Genomic DNA, 20,836 nt, shown 5'->3' with positions numbered 1-20,836 from the left:
TCTAAAAAAAAGGGTTGGGTTGACTTCCACTTTAAGGACCATATGTGCCAGCTCAACTGTTTTCAATATTTTTTATTTATTGAGCACTTTGAAGTAATGATTGGACATTTATAATGTTTTATTCTTGTAGATTGCAAATAAAGTTGTGTTGTTGCACCCTACACAAATGGGACAAAATAGTACCATTTTATATCTTCACAATATTTCCACACAGTGAAAAAACAGAATCAAGTGACATCACTCGTAAGACTATTGACTTTTGTTATAACTTTCCAAAGTAATAAAATACAAACTTTTTTGATTGGTTTGGTGATTGTGCTTCTGCGTCCTCGCAGATTGTAAGAGGCCAATTGTTGGCATGAGAAGAGCATTGAAATGAGTCAGCAGGGTTATGTTGCCGCACCCCCGTACTCCCAGGCCCAGCCGGGGTTGGGGGGCTACCAAGGTGGATTCGGGCCCGCTCCTGCACAGCCCCACTACGGACACTACGGAGGAGCGCCCCAGGCGTTTCCGGCGCCTCCCACAGGTGAGCAACATCTTGTGTAGTAGATCGAAGCATGTGCTGTGATGGCAAAAATACCTCCTCTCTTTTCTTAAGTAAACGTAGATGGAAAAAATACTTAAAAATAGAACTACACTACAAAGTACTACATATCGGACTCCCTGTGTGTGCTTAGCTGTGTTGAAATCGCCGGCGCCCTCGGGTCCTGGTCTGCCTCCACCTTCCGGGTCCGGTCCTTACAATCCAAACAGCCAGCAGAACGGGGCTCATATGCAAAGGTCCGTTTTGTGTGAGTAAATTGTAAATTGTAACTCATTTCATTTTCAAGCATTTTTTTTTTTTTAAATCACCATGGTCAGGTACCCACCAGCCACTTACGGGCAACCTCCACAGCCATCATACAACAGCATGGCCTCTCCAGCCCCGCCTCCACCGATGCAGCTCAGCAATCAGATGAGCGCCATGAACTTGGGCAACTACGGTAAGCGATCCTCAACATGTCATCGGTTTGCCTCGGTGGCGAATTTACGTCGCTCCACTTTCTTCCTCCAGGGCCTGTTCAGAGCCCCCCATCTGCAACGAGCCCCGTTGGTCAGCAGCCTTTCCAGGGACCCCCTCTTCCAGCTGCGGCGCAGCCCCCCATTCAGCCCCAGATGTCCCCGCCGACGAGCATGTCCATGGGTCGACCTTTCCCTGGACTGTCTCCTCCTGCGGCTCCCGGAGTTTTCCAACAGCCTGGACCCGGGCTTGCTGGTCCACCTGGATACCCGCAACAAGCAGGTACACCAATAGTGACCCTTTCCATTTGGGGAGAGAAAAAAAGCCATTTTGCCACTTGCTGTTGACTGAAAATGACATCACAGTGCCTAAGGGCTAGGGTAACAACCGTCACGACTCACCTGTTTTCTGGGTTTGGTCATGTGGCATTCCAAAGCTGAGCCCTCAGTCACTTTGTTGTCATTATCAGTCGACAGCAAGTGTCAAAATGGCCGCCCCCTGAGATGGATTAAAACGGTTGGATTTTGCTGCTTAGCTAGTCAAGTATGATGACAATATTTGAATATTGAAATGTCAATATGGAAAAGTCTGCATTGATTTAGGAATCTTTGGGATGTGAACTAATGCTTCCCATTATGTCAAACATGAGCTCGACATTTTGTTGTAATAGTTTCAAGTAATTGAGATATGCAGATATTTTAGGAGGACAATAAAGTACAGTATTGAGAATTTCGGAGCTGGATAACTTATGTCACGATTTGCGAACAGGTCCGTTTATGGGAGGCCACATGGCAGGACCTCAGCCAGGGGGCTTTCCTGCAGGACTGGGCCCACAAGCTGGTCCGCCCCAGAAGAAACTGGATCTGGACTCCATCCCCAGCACCGTGAGTGGACCGTTCTTGCACCAATTGCGGCGCGGTCGTGTTGTGAGTCAATCAATCGATTTCTTGTTTGATTTTAGACCCAAGTGATTGAGGGCGATCAAGCCAGACACGGAGGACAAGTCTTCAACACCAACATCCGAGGACAAGTCCCACCTCTGGTCACCACCAACTTCACAGTGCAAGACCAAGGTATTAAAACCTTTCGCTCCCTCCTGGAAGAAACGTGATCCCGTTCCCATTTTGACTCTAGATTTGATCCACTTTAGGTCACGCCAGTCCCAGGTTCATCCGCTGCACCACCTACTCCTTACCGTGTACCGCCGAGCTGGCCAAACAGTGCCAGGTGCCCCTGGCGTGCATTGTCAAACCCTTTGCTCGTTTGCCCAAGAATGAGGTAGGTTTCACATGCGCTCATAAAAATGTTACATTTAAGACCACAGTCACATTTCTCAGTGTGATTTGTGGTTCGCCTATTCACAAATTCACCTATTTGTGTTTATTGTTGTTGCTTTTGTCCTTTTTGAAATGTCATAAGATGTCTTGTTTAAATAGGAAAGTAGTAGTAGGAGGAGTTTTGTATTTCGGGGAGGAGCCAAGTTTAGCATCTGTTGTTAGTCGTTTACGGAGAGTCGTTGCCACATCTGTATGAACACGTTTTAAAAAAACAAAACCATCAGCAAACAATCTATTTTGAAAGGTAGTGTTGTAGGATTAGTATGAAATGATAATTAGTTGTTTCAGGATCAGAGTGATTTATTTACATTTTTAAACTATTGATATGGGCAGATAAACATTTTCAGTGGCACGTTAAAGCGGAAGTCAACCCAAACATATTTTTTTCAAGAATATGTTCCTAGCAGGCCCACTTGTTGAAACATGGCATTGTGATTAATTTTGCATTTGTGGAATATAAATCAAGCAGCAAAATGCACTCGTTTTTAGCCATCAGTGGGGACGGCCATTTTGTCTTCTGTCGACTGAAAATGACATCACAACTGCTCACAACGACCAATCACGGCTGACCTGTTTTCTGAATCTGAGCCGTGATTGGTCGTTGTGAGCAGTTGTGATGTCATATTCAGTCGACAGAACACAAAATGGCCGCCCCCAGAAATGGTCAAAAACGAGTGGATTAACATTTATTCCACAAACACAATTTATCAGAATGCCCTGTTTCAACTAGTGGGTCTGCATAGAACATATTCTTGAAAAAAAATGTTTTACGTTGACCTCCGCTTTAATTACACTGGTCAACACATTTTGACAAAATCTTTTGATAAGCGATGCAAGTAAACTTTTCCAGATGCATTTTTTGCACTTATTCTGAATCTGCACTTGTTTTCTTCTCCAGCACATCAGATATCATAATAATAATAATAATAATAATAATATTTTTCTGATATTTATGAGTGAAATGTTAGGTTCAGCAACAGGTGTAATTTTTTTCCCTGAAACGTCATAGCTACGAATTACAACTCATGGTAAAATCTGTATTGCGAAAGCTTTTTGTAGGTCAAATTTAGAAACAAAAGCCGAAAATATCTCAACCTGATTTGCTATAACGGCGTAAAGACATTTAAAAAAAAAAATCTGTGTCAAAAATACATTTAGGGACACATAATGCCATGTCTGATTAAAATGTACTGTTGACCAGTGTTGTTTGCGGCAGGGCTCGGTCTCTACTGCATATCATTCGATGACTACTGGGACGTCTGTTTTTTTTTAGATTAAGCTCTTGTGCTGGTTCTTACTTGACATATGTACCCTCCTTTTGTGGTCAAAGTGTTCTGAAGCTAAACGACTCCCCACCCCACCCCCGTCCCCGTTTCCATCGAGCTGGCCTCGTCCCATAAGCCTTTTTAGGCAATGTTAGTGCGACGTTACTGGAAGAGATGAAACTGACATGCGAATGCGTCACCTGCTTTGCCGTCAGACGCCGTTGTACCTGGTGAACCACGGCGAAAGCGGTCCCATCCGCTGCAACCGATGCAAGGCCTACATGTGTCCCTACATGCAGTTCATTGACGGCGGCCGCCGCTACCAGTGCGCTTTCTGCAGCTGCATCAATGAAGGTGCCACAATCAAAAAACAAAACAATAAACAACAGGTGATATTTTGATGCATTCGAGCTAATTTTGTGGCCCTCTCCAGTGCCGGTCTTTTACTTCCAACATCTGGATCACATGGGCCGGCGGGTGGATTTCTACGAGCGAGCCGAGCTGTCGCTGGGATCCTACGAAATGGTCGCCACGCTGGAGTACTGCAAGGTATTTCAAACTTCGATGTCAATGACGAGCGTAGCGGGCGCGTGCGACGAGCACTCACGTCCTGGTCCTCCGTAGAACAACAAGCCTCCCAAGCCGCCCGCCTACATCTTCATGATCGACGTGTCCTACAACAACATCAAGAGCGGACTGGTCAGGCTCATATGCGACGAGCTGAAGACGCTACTGGACAAACTGCCCAGGTAAAAACTGGATACTACACAAAAATATACTTTCCCAACCTGTCCAGTAGATGGTGCTATTCCACTCTAATGCTGCTGACAACCAACTTGAAGCGGAAGTCAACCCAAACATTTTTTTTGCAAGAATATGTTCTATGTAGGCCCACTAGTTGAAACAAGACTTTCTGATAAATATTGCGTTTGTGGAATAAGAGTTAATCCACCCATTTTCAAACCATCTCTGGGGGCGGCCATTTTGTCACTTCTGTCGACTGAAAATGACATCATAACTGCTCAGGTAACAACCAATCACGGCTGACCTGTTTTCTGAAGCTGAGCCGTGATCGGTCATTATCCGAGCCCTGAGCATTTGTGATGTCATTTTCAGTCATCAGAAGTGACAAAATGGCCGCCCCCCGAGATGGTTAAAAACGAGGGGATTACCACTTACTCCACAAAAGCAATATTAATCAGAATGCTGTGTTAGTGGGCATGCATTGAACATATTCTGGAAAAAAATGTGTTTGGGTTTATTTCCCTCTTTAAAGTTGACATGCATTTTTTTTTTTCATAATTTCAAAAGGTGTTTTGATAACATAACTACCCAACAATGAATAATTTCATGAAGATCGACATACCCTATTTCTTGTCTTCTGGCTCTTGTTACCATGGCAACTGAAGGCGGAGTTAGGTCGTCGCGACTATCCGAGCGGGTTATACTTGCGGAAGAAAAAGTCCAATTTGTGGGGAAGAAAAACAAAAAAACGAGCACCCTTAAAGACAAATGTATTTTCACTCATGGAGGCAGCGCTTCATACACTTGAGGATGACCAGTCCTCTCTGTGAAAAGTGCTACATAAAATCAAACGTATTTACTTACTTGCCCCACTAGGGAGGAGGGCGCCGAGAGTTCGGCCATCAAGGTGGGCTTCGCCACCTACAACAAGACGCTCCACTTCTACAACGTCAAGAGCTCCCTGTCGCAGCCGCAGATGATGGTGGTGTCCGACATGGCCGAGATGTACATGCCGCTTCCTGACGGCTTCCTGGTCAACTTCCAGGAGTCCAGGGGGCTCATCTGCAAGTGAGGAAGACCCTGACTCTTTTTATTCAAGCTGTAAAAACTCACAAAACACAAAACTTTGATATGAACTCCAGATTTGCTTTGTGCACCTCGCAGCCTTCTGAGCCAGATCCCCGACATGTTTACCGACACCAACGAGAGCGAAACGGTCTTTGCTCCTGTCATCCAAGTCGGCGTGGAGGCGTTCAAGGTCAGTTTTTAAGGGTAGGAAATTTCTGGAGCGGCTGCAGAACATCTTTCTGAGGCGAGGGGGGGGCGATACGTTCCTTTCTTCGCGCCAGGAAGCGGGCTGCAGCGGCAAGCTGTTCGTCTTCCACTCGTCCATGCCTACCGCTGAGGCTCCGGGCAAGCTGAAGAACAGGGACGACAAAAAGCTGGTGAACACGGACAAAGAGAAGACGCTGTTCCAGCCCGTCAAGGGCACGTACGAGCAGCTGTCCAAGGACTGTGTGGCTCAGGGCTGCTGCGTGGACCTCTTCCTCTTCCCCAACCAGTACGTGGACGTGGCCAGCCTGGCGGATGTGCCGTCTCACACGGGAGGCTCGGTCTTCAAGTACAACAACTTCCAGGTGAGGCTCCGAGAGTCAAACACACGATACACGCGCTCGCCGCCTGGCCGGGTTTGTAACACGCGGCGTTGCAGGTGGACGCGGACGGCGAGCACTTCCTGCGAGACCTGAGGAAGGAAGTGCAGAAGAGCATCGGGTTTGACGCAGTCATGCGTGTTCGCACCAGTACAGGTGAGATACGACTTTGAATTGATGGGAGTTAATGTTAAGAGAGCAGGTTGAGGGAACATTTAGAAAGGTGGAGGCACACACTGGAAAGGAGAGGAGTGAACATTAGCAGAAGTACGAGAATATATTTGCATAAATGAGATGGCTGCGGAGTGAGAGTGGAGGACTTTTAATTCTTCGGGTCAACAGGGCTGAGCAATGAGGTGAAGAAAATGGATCCAAAGTTGATTTCTTTTACGTTTTTATATTTATATTTTACAAAACAGTGCTGATTGTCCCTTTTTTTTTTTTTTTGTCTTCAGGCTTCAGAGCCACCGACTTCTTTGGCGCCGTCCACATGAACAACACGACCGACGTGGAGATGGCGGCGGTGGACTGCGACAAGGTGGTGACGGTGGAGTTCAAGCACGACGACGCGCTCGCCGAGGAGACGGGCGCTTTCATCCAGGTGCGTGCCCGGAACCTTTCCGCGTGGCCCGACGCCATTCAGTGACGCGCGGCAAACCGAACGGTTCTCCGCAGTGCGCCTTGCTGTACACCACGGTCGGAGGGCAGCGGCGTCTGCGCGTCCTCAACCTCGGCCTCAACTGCAGCTCGCACCTGTCCGAGCTCTACAAGAGCTGCGAGACGGACGCGCTCGTAAACTTCTTCGCCAAATCTGGTGAGTTGGACAGCCCGCGTAACACTAGCCTTGCAGTTTGAGCATTTATCTCACATCCTGGATGTCCGGCTTAAAGTCCATGTACTAGTACACTTTTCGACAATCCAGCAGACTAGAACAACTGCGTCCTCTTACCAGTAATGTTTTTACTACTACTGTATGACATTTCTGAACACTAGTAGGACAACTACATGTTACTAGTGAAGCCAAAGCGCTAGTGGGCATTTTGGTGCCAATAGTAGTTTCCAGTAGCCTAACTAGTGAGTGACACGCACCTACTTGGCCCTATTAGTGTCACTAGTGCTGCACAGTATTTTACTAGTGGTCCAAAAGTGGCTCTAGTTTTGAAGAAAAAAAACCCCAAAAAACATTACCAGTAAGACAGTTGTCCTACTCGCGGCCTGGGCTGTATTGTCATATTCGTGAGGACAAAGAGCTTACGAGTACACAAATCTGAAGCTGCATATCGAGGATATGCAATAAAGGTGCTTTCAATCTGTGGCGGCTCCTTTGCGTCGTTCCTCTCGTGAGCTTGTGTGGCGTCCACGCAGCCTACCGCGCCATCCTCAACCAGCCGCTGAAGAACGTGCGGGACATTCTGGTCAACCAGACGGCCCACATGCTGGCCTGCTACAGGAAGAACTGCGCCAGCGCCTCGGTCGCCAGCCAGGTGAGCTTCCGGAAGTTTTAGGTCAGGGCTTCCCAAACTTGACACAATTTTCTTCCAAGGACCCTCCGTAACTACTCTGCAAAATGTTAACTCCGTTCGGACTCATATTTATTGATTATTTATTCTTTCAAATAATGCAAGCATACTGACATGATCCTACACAAGCACATGTGACATGTGAGACCTTCTCCATGCCGCCTGTAGTTGATCCTGCCGGACGCCATGAAGGTGTTCCCGGTCTACATGAACAGCCTAATGAAAACGGCCCCCCTGACCGGCAGCACGGAGCTGTCGACAGATGAGCGCGCCCATCAGAGGCTTGCCGTCATGGCCATGGCGGTAGAAGACACCCAGCTGCTGCTCTACCCGCGCCTCATCCCGCTGGTATGGACCTTTCCTTGTTTTTCCAACAACAAGCGGAATGAAGGTCAAAAAATTACTAATCAAGTTTTGTTTCTTTCTAGCACAACATGGATGTGGGCAGCGAGGTCCCGCCCACCCCAGTTCGCTGCTCCGAGGAGCGGCTGGCGGACGGCGGCGTGTTCCTGTTGGAGAACGGCCACGCCTTGTTTCTTTGGCTGGGCCAGGCCAGCCCCCCGGACGTGATCCAGAGCCTCTTCAATGTGCCTTCGCTCGCCCACTTGCAGGCCCACATGGTTCGTTAAACCTTCCTAGGAACACCAAGCATGTTCTCGGGTCACTTTGACCCAGTGTAGGTTAAACCAACTTGCTGTTCATGGGTCAATGTAACCTCTTCTGTATTTCATCAGCAAAACAATACATTTGAATAGCCCAATGCAAATTCAATTGTTTTAGCTTTAAAAGGGACAAAAACAAGGCCAGCAGGAGAGTAGCAGAATCCTGATTAGGTTTTTTTTCCCCCCCTTGATTTTGAAACAAGTTAGTTTGACCTGCCATTATCTAAAATTGTCAGAAACTGACTATACTCAAGAATGAAATGAATAAATAAGAAAAATAAGTTGTACCCTGATTTTTTATTTTATTTCTTTTTTTAAGATTTTCCAACTTGTCATTGCAACCCACAACTCAGTAGAGTTAATGATCCAAAATTGCCAGAAAATCCGTTGTTCAAAAAAAGAAAAGGAAAAATAAACCAAGGATTATTTTACTTTAATAAAGATTTTCAATTAGGTCGATTCGAAACAAAATATAGACTTACCCTTTTAATTTTCCCCCTTTTTTATCAGTGTGCGCTGCCGGAGTTGGACAACCCGCTGTCCAAGAAGGTGCGATCCATTATTAATGACCTTCTGGAAAAGAGGCCTAGATCTATGAAGGTAAGAGACTAACGTGAAACTACTCATCATTACATCATCGCATAGCACAAACCACTTAGCACAACTTCGCATTTTTTCATGTATGTCCGGTCACAGCTTCACATTGTCAAGCAAAAGGACAAGCCCGAGATGATGTTCCGTCAATTCCTGGTGGAGGACAAAGGCCTGCACGGCGGCACCTCCTACATGGACTTCCTTTGCCACGTACACCGGGAGATCAGACAACTGCTCACCTAAAAAAAACAACAACAACAAAAAAAACAACAACAAAAAACCCTCTCTAGAAACTCAAATGGAATTTTCCACGTCGGGACCAAACACGGAACGCAGAGAGAGTGACCTTTAACCCTGCAAGTGCCAAAGTTGCCTTTGATGTCCCCTTCCACATTCCTGCCTGTTGATTGACTCCAGACAATTGAAGCGCCATACTGCAGAATTTCACAGGAAACACTTGTATTATTGTACTTATATGAAGCAAATTTGAGTTAATTTTACGCCAAACCAGAATGATGCTGAAACAAGGATTTTTTTTTTTTTTTTTTTGAAAAGGGAAGTTTTAAGAATAGATTTTCATTTCATTGACTGTAAAACTGTCCACGTCACCATTCCTAATTGGTTATTGTCCTTTGTGCTGCCTTCAAATGTCTTTTTTTGTACAAGATAAATGCAACTTTTACCATCTGGCTTTTAGTTGAAATTTGACAGCCTATTTTGTTTGCATTAAAACATAACCTTAGGTCATCTGAGTATTTATATTTTGAAAAATATAACGCATTAATACAAAGTTATGGGGGGGACTAGTACATACCTGAGTAAAGAGAATGCTTCAGTGGCTTCACTTTGACGCCACTAGAGGGCAGCAGAGCACGAAAAAAATGTTATGAAAACCACAACAAATTGCCCAAAATCTAACCTGGAACTCCAGTAGCTCGTGTGTGAAGGAAAATGATAGAAGTAGACGTTCATTAGTTTATTTTCACCTTGTTGTATATTTACAGAAATGTAGAAATGCATCATGATGACTTTGGAGTGCCATGTCAGGATTTCTTTTCCTTCCCTAACATGCAGAAAATAAAATGCGACACTCACGCCTCTGTCGAAGATAGCTATACAACATTAAGAGTCATTCTAAGGAACTCAAATGAAACACAGATTTTAAAACAAGTAAAATTCGCATTTGTCCCCTTTAAAACTGCACTGTACAATGATCTTAATGCATTATATAAATAACATAAAACAAACAAACAAAAAACAGTGCTTGAAAATTAAAACACAATTCCGATTGGAGTTCGTTAATGTCATCTAATGTTCTATATGTACATTTAATATAAACTATGGGGGTGCTTGTGTGGACTAAGCCATTCAGTCCAATCATGGTCTACTTCCAGCATTTCCTATCTATACTTGAATGTACTAGTGTACATATCAGTGATTCTCAAACAAAAGGCAAACGAATTTGTCAAGTACACTTGTTAAGTACAGTTCAGTTGTACTAACTTTTATATTCATTTCGATTGAATTAATCTTCAGGTCCAGGTTTTTTATTTTCTTCCATTTAAGTTGCTCTATTTGAATATCGGTGACGAAGGTGGTACTTTGAGAGCCAAATCATTTTTGAAGTGGTACTTGGTGTAAAAAGTTTAAAAACCACTGCTATATACAATTGAAAATGATACACCAGGCATAAAGAAGCACTCTGGAAATATAATAACGGGGCAGAATGCGGATGAACAGGAACGTAAAGGTCACAGTGATAACACGAGGCTAAAAAAGAATGGATAAACGTTAAAAGTAAACATTTCCAGAGTGCTCCCGGCCAGGAACAACACGTGATGAACAGAGGTCTGCATATATGAGAAATACTCTCCCCGGGGCGTAAAATTAAAGGACATTTTCAAAGAGGTGCATGGAGCGCATGATGTTTTCATCCTGGCGACGAAACAAAGAAAACACGGCGGTTAGACACGGCAAGTGTGCCAAAATGTTGCGACGTCACGACGGCTGGCTGCTGCTTACATTTTGGCAGCAGTCGATGAACTCGTCTATGGTCACCACGCCGTCTTTGTTCTTATCCATCTTCTGTTGGGGGGGGGGGGGGGGGGGGAGAGACACATCACTACCTGTTTCCACTGCTCCTTTAATTGCTAACTGCTAACATTATTGAGAATCTAGATTCATAAGACCACAACACCTACAGTCCAATCCTTTTACTTCATTTTATTTACATCTCGATGTGTTAAACAACTCAGGACTAAGCAGCTTTTGGTGGAAGCCACCCACTTTTCAAGTGAGCAAAAGTATTGGAACATGCGACTGAGGGATGTTTGTAGTTTCTCAGGTGTTGCCTTTTAGATTGATTGCGTAAAAATTAGATAGTGCTGGTTTTTTGCTTCGGGTTTCACCTGTGAAAACGGCATTTGCTGTAAGCACTCATGGAGATCAGAGTGCTGTCTATGGGAGAAAAGCAATTTTGAAGCTGCGAAGAGGGAAAATCGATCAGAGCTATTGCACAAACAATCGGCAAACGGCCATTGAACAGGTCGGCCAGGGGTATCAACAGCAGTTGATGATGGAAACATTGTGAGGGCCGTGAAGAAACACCCAACGTCAACATTGAGTGACATCACTGGCAATCTCCAAAGGGCAGGTGTGAAGATATCACAATCCACTGTTGGAAGAAGAAATATACATCCAATACCGCAAGGTGCCAAGCACTCATCGGCAAAAGATTTGGAAGACCAGATTGGATTTCGCAAAGAAGTGCTGAGGAGCCACAAAAGTTTTGGAACAAAGTTTTATGAACTGATGAGACCAAGATTAACCTCTACCCGAGTGACGGAAAGGCCCAAGTACGGAGAAAGAAAGGATCTGCTTCGGAGCCAAAACACACAAGCTCATCCGTGAAACATTTTGGAGGTAGTAATGTCACAGCTTAGGCCTGCATGGCTACTTGTGGAACAGACTCACTTGTCTTTATTTTGATGATGGTCACGGCAGAACGAATTCGGAAGACTACAAAACCGTTTTGTCTGACAAATTACAGAATAATGCATCCAAACTAAACGGGACAAACTTCACCGGGACAATGACCCAAAACAAACCCGCCAACAAAACAAAGGAACTTAATCAGTGGAAAAAGTGGATGATCTCAGACTGGCCAAATCAATCGCCAGACCTTAACCCAATAGAGCATCCACTTTACCTCCTGAAGATGAGACTGAAGGGAGAACCCCCGAGAAACAAGAACTGAGAGAGGCTGCAGTAACGGATTGAAAAAGCATTTCGGTATTAAGGATGCAACAGTCTGGTGAAGTCAACGGCTTGATGCCACAACATATAAAATGTTATTCACTTTAAGCTAATTTTATGCCTGTTCCAATACTTTTGCTCACTTGAAAAACGGATGGCTTCAAACAACAGGAGCTCTGTCCTGAGTTGTTTAAAACATCTAGATGTAAATACCAGGATATTTAAGCTGGACTTCTGAACTTTTATGTGATATTCATGTTTTGATCTGAAACCCAGTTTTCAGTATGCGACAAAAACAATGGAATTGACCTTGCCGTTTCAAAACTTTTAGAGGGGACTGTATATTCCAAATTGCTTCTGAGTCCTTTTTAGACTCCTATATGCTTTTTCCCCCTCTTCACTCTATAACAGGAGAAGATCTCGAACTTACCTGAAAGAATATTTCTACATGCTGGCGCGGAGTCTCCTCTTTAAGCACGGGGTAGGTGCATTTGCCCATCATGTCGTAGATGGCCTTCATGATGTCGAGCATCTCCTGCGGGACAACATCGTCAGCTAAGAACTATCATCCGGACAACTCAAAAGTCCATTTCAAGGAGGCCTGCTTGTACTGTACCTCTTTGGTGATGTAACCATCTTTATTGATGTCGTAGAGATTGAAAGCCCAGTTGAGTTTGTCTTGAATGGTACCCCGCAGTAGGATGGAAAGACCCATCACAAAATCCTCAAAGCTCACGGAGCCGTTGTGATCCGTGTCAAAGGCGTTGAACAGGAAGTGAGCGTACGTCGACGCGTCTGCGAGTGAAAGAAAGCGACGCCGGGGGGAGGCAGGGAGGGATCAGCGGTGGCCCGTGTCGGACTCGTCTTTACTCGCTCAAAAAGGGATTTTGACACCACAAAAATGAGGGAGCACAAACCTCCTTGTGGGAAGAACTGGGCGTAAATGTCTTTGAAGGTTTCCTCGTTGACGACGCCACTCGGACATTCCTGCGAGTTGAGACCATATAAAAAAAAACGGTACTTTCCCCTCACAATTTATTATTATTTTTTTATTTAAAGCTGAAGTCAACCCAAACATAATTTTTTCAAGAATATGTTCCCAGCAGGCCCACTACTTGAAACACGGCATTCTGATTAATTTAGCGTTTGTGGAATATAAGTTAAGCAGCAAAATGCACTCGCTTTTAGCCCTCTCTGGGGGCGGCCATTTTGTCTTCTGTCGACTGAAAATGACATCACAACTGCTCACAACGACCAATCACGGCTGACCTGTTTTCTGAATCTGAGCCGTGATTGGTCGTTGTGAGCAGTTGAGATGTCATTTTCAGTCGACAGAAGTCAAAATGGCCGCCCCCAGTGATGGTTAAAAACGAGTGGATTACCACTTATTCCACAAACGCAATATTTATCACAATGCCCTGGTTCAACTAGTGGGCTTGCATAGAACATATTCTTGAAGAAAAAAAAAATGTTTGCGTTGACTTTTAAACATAATAAAACACTTGTTAAATACATTGTATCCAAACAAAAATATTGAGTCATGTACTGCTGTATTGCCTGTGTGCTGGATACTGTATGTGCCTTTAAGAGGCGGGGCCTGATGCAAGTGGCGTGTGAGGTCGGCAAGTCTATATAAGTCTAATATCCGGGCGTGAGCTGTGGCTAACAGTTGCTCCCTGTTCCCCCGGGATTTAATAAACTGCCTTTCCAACGTGGGGGCATTACAGTGGATAAATACGGTGGTATGGTACCTTCATTTACGAGTGGAATTTGTTCCGTGACAATGCTCATAACTAAAATAAACTTGCCCCATTCAATTCATAGAAATGCCATTAAACTGTTCCAGGACCCCAAACATTTTTTTAAAAAAGGAAAAAAAAGTACAGTAGAGTTTTGTCCTGGAAATAAGACAATCTAAAGAAATACTGCTTTTCCTTAATTCCTACATTTTTTTTCCCCAATTCACTTTCGCTGAACTTAGTGTTCACTTGTTTTCACCACACTGTTTCATCATTTTCTGCAGCTTCTCCATCTTTCAATGGAAAGAGGTCTACAGCTAAGAAATATTTTAACACTCTTGGCTAGTGTGATTGCCTTTATCGACTCCTATGTGTATACCGTCAAATTATCTGTGATATCTTTGAACGAGCGAGGGAACGCCGTATATGCTGAAGCTGAATTTCCATATTGATGTTGCGGGGCCAAATGCATTGGAGTTCGACGGCAGAACAAATATTTCTTTGATTAGATACGCTCGTAACATTTGCTCATCCATGAACATAAACCCACGAGCGGGGCCCGAAGCCAGCGAGCCGTGAAATTCCTTCCTGAGGCCTCATCAAGCAATAAGTAAGTGCAAGTGAAAGGAAATCAAGTGGGGAGCAAAGGATCTCGCCACGAGCGGACTTCAACTTCTTACCCGAGGCCTTGACTGCGTGTGATTCGGTACGACACCGCAGGGTGATCCTATGTCTTTTTTCACGTCAAGACCTTAGGGGGCTTTATTCAGAGCCTGTCGGACCACCTGAGCCAACAGTCCGGACAAATGAGCTCATTCTGCTACTTGACTTGGGAGGCACTTTATTTGTTTTCGCTCAAGGACAAAGCGCTCAGTTTGTCTTCATGATGCCAGCCTGTGTTAGACCGCCCGGCCTGAAAAGTCTGACGTTATTCGGCTGGTGTCCTCCCCAAGGATGAGCCGTGAATAATGTTGCGAAGGGGAGGAACATTTCTGGTAAATTTCCATGGAAAGTTAAATTTGGAAATATTTCAGAGTCATTTAATGGTAAATGTATCATATTCAAACAAACAACGCCGTGTCTTGTCATAAGCACACAAAATAATAATTAAATGTGAACAGTATTTCTAAGAACTAAATTCGTTTTTTGATGAAAAAAAAAAAATGAATGCTGAGTTTATTAATACAACACTTTCTGTTGAACTCTTCACCCAAGAAGTAACATGCTGGCCGGAGAAGAATATTGCAGAACATCTTCCACTACACATTTGTATAAATTCCTTGATTTCATATTATTATATCATTCATGTATTCATCAACTGAAAAGACTAAAAAACAGGATTAACTAGAGAGATTTTTTTTGTGTGCGTAAAACAACGTACACGTGGGCTTCAGTTGGTCTCTCAATAAGTGAGGAATGTGCTTCAAGTCCAGCCACTTCTGCTGTAATTTGGCACCATGTAAATAAAACTAAAGTAAATTGAAACTGAATTTGATACCAGTATCAGTGGTGAGTCAGTTCCATAGGCAGCACTAGCAAAAACTATTAACAGCATTTCTTTGGCGAGGTTCATCCATAAAGTCAAAGAATCATTTGATTGTCTTGCTAAAAAACACATTTGTTTTCCCCAACTATATTTAATACACGTTCAAGTTTGCGTTAAAGCAACACTGGGCAAGTATTCGAACTAAATAAAAAATGTTCACAACTCTTTTGATGAAAAATTGACTTACAAGTAGTTGAATGGGACTTTTGTCATGCCCTGAGGGGGTCTGTATCGTTTTTACTGGCACTAAGCAACTTTGAGGAGGGAGGGAGTAACCCTGGCACACAAAAAAAAAATGTCCTGAGTTGATTTACTGCATACGTCGCTTCCTCCTTTCGCTATAGGGGCGGAAGTCGATTCGAACGTCTACGCGCTATTACTGGTATCATGATACCAGTAGAAGCCCCAAAACAAACAAAAACCGAAAGTATTTTAAACAAAATTAGATTAATTACCACATCGCTATTCATCTTTCACACAGCCACTGGAAATACACTCTAAAAACAATTGGGTTAAAAATAACACAATTTTGGGTGAAAAATGGACCGAGCCACGAATTGGGTCAATTTGACCCACGTTCATGTGTTGTTTTGTACAAAACTACCCATTTTTCAGGGACAGAAAGTTGGGTCAACTTACCATCCAAGTAGTGGATCGGTTTTTAGAGTGTAGAAAATGTGATTCAGTCCAACTCGCAGACCAGCGAGGGCTCAGGATTTCACGACACTACGCGTTGGCGCTCATGGGAAATGCGGTTGACTTTCGTCAAAACACTACCGCTTTTGTCCACATGGGCGCCGCCATAACAAAAACTGCCAAATGACACAGTGTTGCTTTAAATCCCATGAAAAAATATGACTAAAAAATATGACTTGGAAAATGTGTCCTCCCTAGCTGAAGGATGCTCCCTCCCCAATGCGGAGTGTCACTCACGTTCTTAAAGCCACGGTAGAGGATCTGCAGCTCCTTGCGGGAGAAGCGCGTCTGCGCCTCCAGCTGTCCCAGACCTTCGGGGCGGTGGCGCACGGCCGACAGTTCCAGCTCATCTTCAACGCTGTCTGCAGGAGAATGATGGAGGTCATGCATCAAATCTGGGTGCCTACAGTCGTGAAAGTCGTAGTCGTTGAAGACTATCCTCTGCTGTATTTGCACTTTCCGCATTTTGACGACGTGTCCCCATTCATTTGCCCTGTGAGTCATCCACTTGAATGAATAAAGCACACACCCTAACTGGATTTGCCTCTCTGTTGCTGTCAGGAAACAGGTGGCGCCACTAATGGAGCTGGGATTACCTTCACTTCCACAACACACATCGCCAGCAGAGCGCACGTGGCATCTGTACAGCTGACTTTTACAGAGGAGTATCAAGAGATAGTGAGCATTTAGACATTGAAGAAACAAGAAAGGGCATGACGTGACAGCATTAAATAGTTCAGTGATTCTCAAAATGGGGTCCAGGGACCCTTGAGAGCCCATGAGCCGGAACTTGGGGATTGGTCATTACCTTCACTTTGGGTCATTTAACTCATTCACTGCCATTGACGGATTTATTTGTCTTTTCACAGTACAGCCATTCAATCCCAGGAATTTATTTATATTTTTTCCCCATTTTTTCTCAAACAATAGGATAAAAGAGGGTCTGAAAATGTCCGTCAGCGAATGAGTTAAAAAGGTGTCCTGGGGTAATTTTGCCAAACGTCTTGGCTAGCCTGCTACCATGCTCGTGCCTTAATGTTCATGTTAACAGTGTCTGGATTTCCATTTTCCACAATGTCAATTTTCTAATCAACTTACCTGTCGAAATGTAAATTTCTGCCGCTGTTCCAACTGATCCCTTGCAAGCGAATGACCTCATGTAACATCGTTGTTTTAACTTCACACATTCAAACCAGAGGGCTAAAAACCTCATTCAAGCCATTTCTCCAGTTTGCTCAAGAGCTCTGCTTGGTCAAAGTCACATATGAGGGTTAGTTTACTCAGGTCACTTGAGCTTTTCGCTGCCCGTGTGCCATCACTGATGACTGATAGCTCTTATGTTGCAATAAGCATCTTTGACAAAGAAACGAAGAGCCTGAGAAGAGCCACTTGCTTTGTTCAGCGCCCGACGACGACTTGGCGGCGGCGCATGGGAGCCACCTCATGAGGCGAGCCCTCACCCCGCGCCTGTGGGCAATCGACGGGTAACCTGGAGAGCACAAGTTACATGGGCAGGGAATGCGGGTTATCGCGGCAACGGAGACGGGGGGGGGGGGGGGGGGGGCGCCCATCTTTCTTCAGGGCAACAACACGCCTGCGGAGGATGGTGGGCCACAGATTTTGGATGAAGACAAGCAAGCATCCTAGTGTAAAGCGACACCTGTAAACAAGTTGAGGGGTGCCATGAGCGTGACATCACCGGTCGGTATGACTTATTCAAAAGTCTGCCACTGGGTCAGCAGAACTCGAGACTGCTGACCTCCTCTCAAGTGGAGGCGTGACAGCGATATCTCATTAGGCCGCGCGCCAATGGATGACTTTCTTCCTGTCGGCGTGGTGACAACACAACAAGTGTATTTCCCGGCCAATCGTCGATTGGATTTTTAAAGTAAATTCCCATAGAAAATTTGCGACTAAATAAATTAAAAATATATATATATATTTTTTTCTAAATCCCAACCCTTTTTAATAAGTATGTAGACTTGCGCGATTCAACACACTTTAATGCACTACTATTTACTATCGGGATCCCCCCCTCCCCCCAACACAAACATGTCAAGGCACAGGAAGTGTAAACAAATACAGAGCAGCTCAGATTCTGGCTTGCGGATGTCGTGACTCACCGCTGACATGCAATATGATCGAATTCAAACTGATTAAACTAAAATTTGTTTGCATTGTTTATTTCCTAAAAGGAAGAAATATATATGTAAATACATATTTATACATAATATATATATATATATATATATTTTTTTTTCTTCAATGCATACATTTTCTTTTTTTTTTTTGATTTACTGGTACAGTTTTTTTTTTTTTTTTTTCAAATAGCATTAAATGAGCTCCTGTTAACAAAAAAAGGAACTTTTATGATTTTCATTTTGTTCCTTTAGCGTACTTAATGTCACCTTTGATCTTCAAAAGCAAGGTACGTGGCGGACTGGGATTTTTGCTGCACAGTGACACACATTATCTACAGTGGTTGTAAAAGGTCCACTGGCAGAACTTTATTTGGGGTTACTCAGAGACACTTGAAATTGTGGCAGCACCATTTAACTTGTTTAAATGTGAAGATCACAGTGACATCATTTATGAGAGAATGTGCAACCACATTATTGTAGTTGTTTATATAAAAAGATTTTTCCCAAATCCATTAAGTTGCACATGTCATGTTAACGGTCGTAAAAGTTTTAAAATGATTCATCTTGGCCTCATTTCTTAATTTCACAAAAAAAAATTGCGTCCAAGCAAGGGTGTGTCAACTTTTTATATCCACCGTCGTTAATTGTTAAAGGTGCGTGAGGCTTGTGTAAGCCTGCCAATAAAAAGTGTGGTGTTTTCAAGTACATCTTTAAACAAGCAAATAAAATGGCCTCATAAAAAGGACAAAAGCATCAATCTGGTTGTAAAAAAACACTTCCCAATCAACTTTTTATTGTTATTCCTTGGACAGACTCACAACAGCTACCATCCGAAAACTGTACTGCCAAACGCATTTACCCCAAGTTGGCGGCGAGCGCTAATGGGGAAGGGGGAAAAAAAAAAAAAAAAAGTCGGCATTCGTACTGTGGCGCATCGTTGCCGAGTGCAGATGGCAACCATTACTGCGCTCGACGCATTTCTCAGCGATGAGGGAGACATTCTGTTGATGTCTTTGGGCCACTTTGATTAATCGATGTCACCTGGCTGACAACGCTCGTTTTCACCTCCTTGTGCGGCTTTCGCTGGCTTTCATAGCAGGCAGACGTGAATTTGGAAGCTTGATTCGCACCACGGGGAGCCAGCCGTTCTGGTGAGGAGCTCAAGGACAAAGTGCTGGCCCGCAAGACAAATTATTTGTGGGTGCCAGACAAATAGACTCCAGTGAAGCCCACGTCGCAATTTTTAAGTGTTTACGGGATTTCACATTATACAGCTGAGTTCAAATAGCCTATAGGGTTGCGCAGAACCTGCGTTTAAATTCGACAACTGCAATCTAAATGCTGACTGCCACTGATAAATATATTTGTCAAGTATGTTTTTCATTGAGTATGCGTGGTCCAGCTCGTCTGTGAAATTTAGGTTTGTTATCCGTTGTAATGAAAGAAAAATGTAAAGTACGGAAAATCGGTACGCGCCATCTGCTTGGTGTAGCACGCAACTTGGTCATGTCGGAGCCGTTGTCGGCCGATTCAACATGTAGAATCGGGTCGGGCTGTCGGGACAAATGATCATTGTGATTGGCTGTTAGCTAGCGGATCAGTGCACTGGACAAGAACGGGAAGTGGCGAATGTGGGCAAACGGTGAAAATTGAAGCTATTCATGAACTGAATCAACTTGGCTCGTTTTTCACATCTTCTCTATGGACAAAATAGCTGGCTGGACATAAGAGCGCAAAAAAAAAAAAAAAAAAAAAAAAAGACAGCCGTTATTCGACATTACCGTCAAAGGCTACGCCGATCAAGTGATGAAGGGCAAACTATGGGAAGCTATTGAGATGCAGCTGGTTATATCAGGTAGGATTTATTTTTATATAAAACTGTTCGTAAATGTTTGGTAAATATACTAACTCCGATGGCATGGACGGGGGTAGTACTTCTCACGCATGCGCAGAAGGCCCCGAGTAGTTGGCGTCTCCGTCGGCATTTGCAGCGTGTTCTTCCGTCATTTTCCAGTCTGACGTGCCGACGTCGGATTGGTGCATCTGGTGCAGATTTTTCCACTAATGAATACTTTGCAAAATGTATTTTAGTAAGTTTAATGTAAATGTGTTTGGGAACAAAAATATGTGTACAAAAATACTTTTTTTAAAATACGGTCTGGTTCACGGTTCATTATCGTTGGGTCTGGAATATATGCCCCATGATGATTGGGGGTTCATTGTTTAAACCACAAATATACCACAAACTATCGGCACTAAACTCAAAATATCATATTTCGTATTTTCATCTTAGCGTGTTTCAGAACGAGCACAAAAAGAGTGAATAGGTAAGTTACGCGAAAAACGTAGGCTAGGTTCCCTAAAAAATGTTTTTAAAATAAAATAAAATCGAGTTGAGGGACTGTATAGTAATGTAGATTCTTTCTGTCTTCAGTGGCAGCTTTGCGATGCATTCTGGTGTTGTTGACCTGAAGGATCAAGTATGCAGCTTTAGTGGATTTCTACACAGACACACAAAAAATGGGGGATTGAATGGGAAGTTGAACTACTGTATATCCACTCCCATGACAAAATGCAAGAGTTCAGAACATCCAGAGAGAGATTCCCATTAAAAATTGATAGTGGAAATAGTAGTCAAATGCCCATCCGTTCAAGCAAACACAGTCCCGCTGCACTTTTGCCTTC

The 20,836-nt window shown here is 43.9% G+C and overlaps 2 protein-coding genes across 7 annotated transcripts in view; one reads left to right on the top strand and one right to left on the bottom strand.

Moving 5' to 3' along the window:
* Positions 1-9,521, top strand: part of sec24d (SEC24 homolog D, COPII coat complex component) — an 11,291-nt gene extending 1,770 nt beyond the window's left edge. Inside the window, exons 2-22 of the mRNA XM_086015712.1 lie at positions 336-526; positions 678-780; positions 862-983; positions 1,055-1,282; positions 1,769-1,884; positions 1,962-2,073; positions 2,151-2,278; positions 3,818-3,956; positions 4,036-4,151; positions 4,227-4,351; positions 5,223-5,414; positions 5,511-5,604; positions 5,696-5,983; positions 6,058-6,154; positions 6,454-6,599; positions 6,674-6,812; positions 7,364-7,482; positions 7,687-7,866; positions 7,947-8,138; positions 8,691-8,780; positions 8,877-9,521. Of these exons, the coding sequence (XP_085871838.1) occupies positions 376-526; positions 678-780; positions 862-983; positions 1,055-1,282; positions 1,769-1,884; positions 1,962-2,073; positions 2,151-2,278; positions 3,818-3,956; positions 4,036-4,151; positions 4,227-4,351; positions 5,223-5,414; positions 5,511-5,604; positions 5,696-5,983; positions 6,058-6,154; positions 6,454-6,599; positions 6,674-6,812; positions 7,364-7,482; positions 7,687-7,866; positions 7,947-8,138; positions 8,691-8,780; positions 8,877-9,017 (3,018 nt within the window). The 5' untranslated portion in view covers positions 336-375 and the 3' untranslated portion in view covers positions 9,018-9,521. The remainder of the gene's footprint in view (positions 1-335; positions 527-677; positions 781-861; positions 984-1,054; positions 1,283-1,768; positions 1,885-1,961; positions 2,074-2,150; positions 2,279-3,817; positions 3,957-4,035; positions 4,152-4,226; positions 4,352-5,222; positions 5,415-5,510; positions 5,605-5,695; positions 5,984-6,057; positions 6,155-6,453; positions 6,600-6,673; positions 6,813-7,363; positions 7,483-7,686; positions 7,867-7,946; positions 8,139-8,690; positions 8,781-8,876) is intronic.
* A 214-nt stretch (positions 9,522-9,735) lies between these two features.
* kcnip4a (potassium voltage-gated channel interacting protein 4a) overlaps positions 9,736-20,836 on the bottom strand; it is a 49,579-nt gene continuing 38,478 nt past the window's right edge. For 5 of the 6 annotated variants that reach the window (XM_086015759.1, XM_086015734.1, XM_086015742.1 and 2 more), the window contains 6 exons: positions 16,248-16,372; positions 12,947-13,016; positions 12,646-12,824; positions 12,460-12,564; positions 10,797-10,859; positions 9,736-10,709 (listed from right to left, as the gene is read on the bottom strand). In XM_086015759.1, the coding sequence (XP_085871885.1) occupies positions 10,662-10,709; positions 10,797-10,859; positions 12,460-12,564; positions 12,646-12,824; positions 12,947-13,016; positions 16,248-16,372 (590 nt within the window). In that variant the 3' untranslated portion in view covers positions 9,736-10,661. Of the gene's footprint in view, positions 10,710-10,796; positions 10,860-12,459; positions 12,565-12,645; positions 12,825-12,946; positions 13,017-16,247; positions 16,373-17,399; positions 17,500-20,836 lie in introns of all 6 variants that reach the window. The other variant, XM_086015724.1, reaches the window with a different exon arrangement.

This window comes from Filicampus tigris, chromosome 2, assembly GCF_054856515.1.
Source record: "Filicampus tigris isolate MCC_2025a chromosome 2, RoL_Ftig_1.0, whole genome shotgun sequence".
NCBI classification, from domain to species: Eukaryota; Metazoa; Chordata; class Actinopteri; order Syngnathiformes; family Syngnathidae; genus Filicampus; species Filicampus tigris.
The sequence above is the reverse complement of the archived record's forward strand: the minus strand, read 5'-3'. Positions and strand labels throughout refer to the sequence as shown.